Source organism: Diplotaxodon limnothrissa, linkage group LG14 (genome assembly GCF_057381915.1).
Source record: "Diplotaxodon limnothrissa isolate DT_005_m linkage group LG14, D_limnothrissa_male_GT1.1, whole genome shotgun sequence".
In the NCBI taxonomy this organism is placed as follows: Eukaryota; Metazoa; Chordata; class Actinopteri; order Cichliformes; family Cichlidae; genus Diplotaxodon; species Diplotaxodon limnothrissa.
Window position 1 is genome coordinate 12,561,037 of NC_140609.1, and position 4,424 is coordinate 12,565,460.

Below are 4,424 nucleotides of genomic sequence, written 5' to 3' on the forward strand. Positions count from 1 at the left end.
CCATCTGTCGCGACTGGTTGGGGTGGGGGGAGTGAAAATTAAAAAAGACAAAAAAGCCAAAGTGATCATTATTGGAGCAGCTTAATTAATTCTTGCAATGTAATCTGCTGTTAATGGCTTTTTACAATCCCTGTTTGTGTTTTTGTCATTTTTGTCCGTGGTTGAAGCAATGCTGGAGATTGATTCTCTATGATCTTTCTGTTTTGAAGGCTGCTGAGAGACCACAAGGTTTGGTCCCCGTTTGCTACTCATGTCAGGGAGAACTCTTAGAGAGGCCAGGACTGAAAAAGGGGTGGTGGAGAACCTCCGAGGGTGTTATGCGCTGGTTTGGATCCAATGCTAACATCTCTTTGATTAGGCTGACAAATACAGTTTGGATTTTTTCCTTGCCCCACATTATACTCAGCATTGGTCCAAGGTCATCGAGGCACTTAAGTTTTATGGATCGAGTGTCGTTGGACTGATAATCTGTTTCATCTTGAAATTGTTTTTCGGTCTTAAATGTCCAGCGTTGTCCGTTGTAGTTGTCTTTTATGAAATAGTTATCAGTGTAAAAGCCAGAGTCTAAAACATGATCTGGTGGCTGTCCCTGGGTCTGTATGATGAATTTCAAAACATCATAATCATTTCTCCCAGGGTAGAAAGGATACCCAGTAGCAAGCTCCACAGCTACCAGCCCCAGGGACCACATGTCTATTGCTTCATTAAATAGACTACCAATCATAACCTCAGGTGCTTTATAACCAACCGTCCCCACACAGTCACCAGGAATCACTGTAGATGCGGGACATGCAATGCCAAAGTCTATAAGTTTGACTTTGATGGGACACTCATAGCGGTCCACAACCATTATGTTTCCAGGTTTGAGGTCAGCATGCACTATTCCCACAGAACCCAGGTGGGACAGGGCATTTGTGAGTTGATGTAAAATTGGCCTGATTTCGCTTATGGGGAGACCCTGGTTTTCCGGGTCCTCTATGTAGTCCCACAGGCTTTGGTCAAGGAGTTCAAAATTTAAGCAGATGCGGTCACCGTCGATGAAAAAGTCGTTCCATTGAACAATGTTGCATCTATCTGCATCCAAGCCTCGCAGCTGCTCCAGGATGAGAATTTCCATTTTTGCCTGTTGCAGAATTTCAGGGTTATTTTTGTTGACTTTAATAGCAACAACTTTGTTGGTTTTTGTATTGCAACATTTGGTTACAATACCAAAGCCCCCTTCTCCAAGGAAACCCTCGACCTCGTAGTGACCTCCCAAAAGGGTCCCTTTAGATATTTCAAGATCATCTATAGAGGAGGATGTGTTGGCTGATGCGTTGACGTATTCTTGTTGAGAAAATTCTTCTGAGTATTGGGAACTGCAGCTGATTTTCTGTGATTCTTCTCTTTTGCAACTAGAAGGCTGCTGAGAGACCACAAGGTTTTGTCCCCCTGTGCTACTCATGTCAGTGCAGGGAGAACTCTTAGAGAGGCCAGGATTGAAAAAGGGGTGGTGGAGAACCTCCGAGGGTGTTATGCGCTGGTTTGGATCCAATGCTAACATCTCTTTGATTAGGCTGACAAATACAGTTTGGATTTTTTCCTTGCCCCACATTATACTCAGCATTGGTCCAAGGTCATCGAGGCACTTAAGTTTTATGGATCGAGTGTCGTTGGACTGATAATCTGTTTCATCTTGAAATTGTTTTTCGGTCTTAAATGTCCAGCGTTGTCCGTTGTAGTTGTCTTTTATGAAATAGTTATCAGTGTAAAAGCCAGAGTCTAAAACATGATCTGGTGGCTGTCCCTGGGTCTGTATGATGAATTTCAAAACATCATAATCATTTCTCCCAGGGTAGAAAGGATACCCAGTAGCAAGCTCCACAGCTACCAGCCCCAGGGACCACATGTCTATTGCTTCATTAAATAGACTACCAATCATAACCTCAGGTGCTTTATAACCAACCGTCCCCACACAGTCACCAGGAATCACTGTAGATGCGGGACATGCAATGCCAAAGTCTATAAGTTTGACTTTGATGGGACACTCATAGCGGTCCACAACCATTATGTTTCCAGGTTTGAGGTCAGCATGCACTATTCCCACAGAACCCAGGTGGGACAGGGCATTTGTGAGTTGATGTAAAATTGGCCTGATTTCGCTTATGGGGAGACCCTGGTTTTCCGGGTCCTCTATGTAGTCCCACAGGCTTTGGTCAAGGAGTTCAAAATTTAAGCAGATGCGGTCACCGTCGATGAAAAAGTCGTTCCATTGAACAATGTTGCATCTATCTGCATCCAAGCCTCGCAGCTGCTCCAGGATGAGAATTTCCATTTTTGCCTGTTGCAGAATTTCAGGGTTATTTTTGTTGACTTTGATAGCAACAAATTCGTTGGTTTTTGTATTGCAACATTTGGTTACAATACCAAAGCCCCCTTCTCCAAGGAAACCCTCGACCTCGTAGTGACCTCCCAAAAAGGTCCCTTTAGATATTTCAAGATCATCTATAGAGGAGGATGTGTTGGCTGATGCGTTGACGTATTCTTGTTGAGAAAATTCTTCTGAGGTTTGGGAACTGCAGCTGATTTTCTGTGATTCTTCTCTTTTGCAACTAGAAGGCTGCTGAGAGACCACAAGGTTTTGTCCCCCTGTGCTACTCATGTCAGTGCAGGGAGAACTCTTAGAGAGGCCAGGATTGAAAAAGGGGTGGTGGAGAACCTCCGAGGGTGTTATGCGCTGGTTTGGATCCAATGCTAACATCTCTTTGATTAGGCTGACAAATACAGTTTGGATTTTTTCCTTGCCCCACATTATACTCAGCATTGGTCCAAGGTCATCGAGGCACTTAAGTTTTATGGATCGAGTGTCGTTGGACTGATAATCTGTTTCATCTTGAAATTGTTTTTCGGTCTTAAATGTCCAGTGTTGTCCGTTGTAGTTGTCTTTTATGAAATAGTTATCAGTGTAAAAGCCAGAGTCTAAAACATGATCTGGTGGCTGTCCCTGGGTCTGTATGATGAATTTCAAAACATCATAATCATTTCTCCCAGGGTAGAAAGGATACCCAGTAGCAAGCTCCACAGCTACCAGCCCCAGGGACCACATGTCTATTGCTTCATTAAATAGACTACCAATCATAACCTCAGGTGCTTTATAACCAACCGTCCCCACACAGTCACCAGGAATCACTGTAGATGCGGGACATGCAATGCCAAAGTCTATAAGTTTGACTTTGATGGGACACTCATAGCAGTCCACAACCATTATGTTTCCAGGTTTGAGGTCAGCATGCACTATTCCCACAGAACCCAGGTGGGACAGGGCATTTGTGAGTTGATGTAAAATTGGCCTGATTTCGCTTATGGGGAGACCCTGGTTTTCCGGGTCCTCTATGTAGTCCCACAGGCTTTGGTCAAGGAGTTCAAAATTTAAGCAGATGCGGTCACCGTCGATGAAAAAGTCGTTCCATTGAACAATGTTGCATCTATCTGCATCCAAGCCTCGCAGCTGCTCCAGGATGAGAATTTCCATTTTTGCCTGTTGCAGAATTTCAGGGTTATTTTTGTTGACTTTGATAGCAACAAATTCGTTGGTTTTTGTATTGCAACATTTGGTTACAATACCAAAGCCCCCTTCTCCAAGGAAACCCTCGACCTCGTAGTGACCTCCCAAAAAGGTCCCTTTAGATATTTCAAGATCATCTATAGAGGAGGATGTGTTGGCTGATGCGTTGACGTATTCTTGTTGAGAAAATTCTTCTGAGGTTTGGGAACTGCAGCTGATTTTCTGTGATTCTTCTCTTTTGCAACTAGAAGGCTGCTGAGAGACCACAAGGTTTTGTCCCCCTGTGCTACTCATGTCAGTGCAGGGAGAACTCTTAGAGAGGCCAGGATTGAAAAAGGGGTGGTGGAGAACCTCCGAGGGTGTTATGCGCTGGTTTGGATCCAATGCTAACATCTCTTTGATTAGGCTGACAAATACATTTTGGATTTTTTCCCAACACCCCCTTATCTTCAGTAGTTGTTCAAGGTCATCGAGGCACTTAAGTTTTATGCATCGAGTGTCCTTGGACTGACAACCTGTCTCATCTTGAAATTGTCTTTCGGTCTTAAATGTCCAGTGTTGTCCGTTGTAGTTGTCTTTTATGAAATAGTTATCAGTGTAAAAGCCAGAGTCTAAAACATGATCTGGTGGCTGTCCCTGGGTCTGTATGATGAATTTCAAAACATCATAATCATTTCTCCCAGGGTAGAAAGGAAACCCTGTAGCAAGCTCCACAGCTACCAGCCCCAGGGACCACATGTCTATTGCTTCATTAAATAGACTACCAATCATAACCTCAGGTGCTTTATAACCAACCGTCCCCACACAGTCACCAGGAATCACTGTAGATGCGGGACATGCAAAACCAAAGTCTGTAAGTTTGACTTTGATTGGACACTCA

The 4,424-nt window shown here is 43.9% G+C and overlaps 1 protein-coding gene across 1 annotated transcript; it reads right to left on the reverse strand.

Moving 5' to 3' along the window:
- Nucleotides 1-253: 253 nt before the first annotated feature.
- On the reverse strand, nucleotides 254-3,937 carry LOC146618515 (uncharacterized). The gene has a single exon (XM_085371515.1). It carries the CDS (start codon nucleotides 3,935-3,937, stop codon nucleotides 254-256), a length of 3,684 nt encoding a protein of 1,227 aa, XP_085227641.1.
- Between the last annotated feature and the right edge of the window lie 487 nt (nucleotides 3,938-4,424).

Excerpts from the sequence above, each read along its gene's own strand:
- LOC146618515 (XM_085371515.1), bottom strand. The coding sequence starts at position 3,937 with ATGTTAGCATTGGATCCAAACCAGCGCATAACACCCTCGGAGGTTCTC.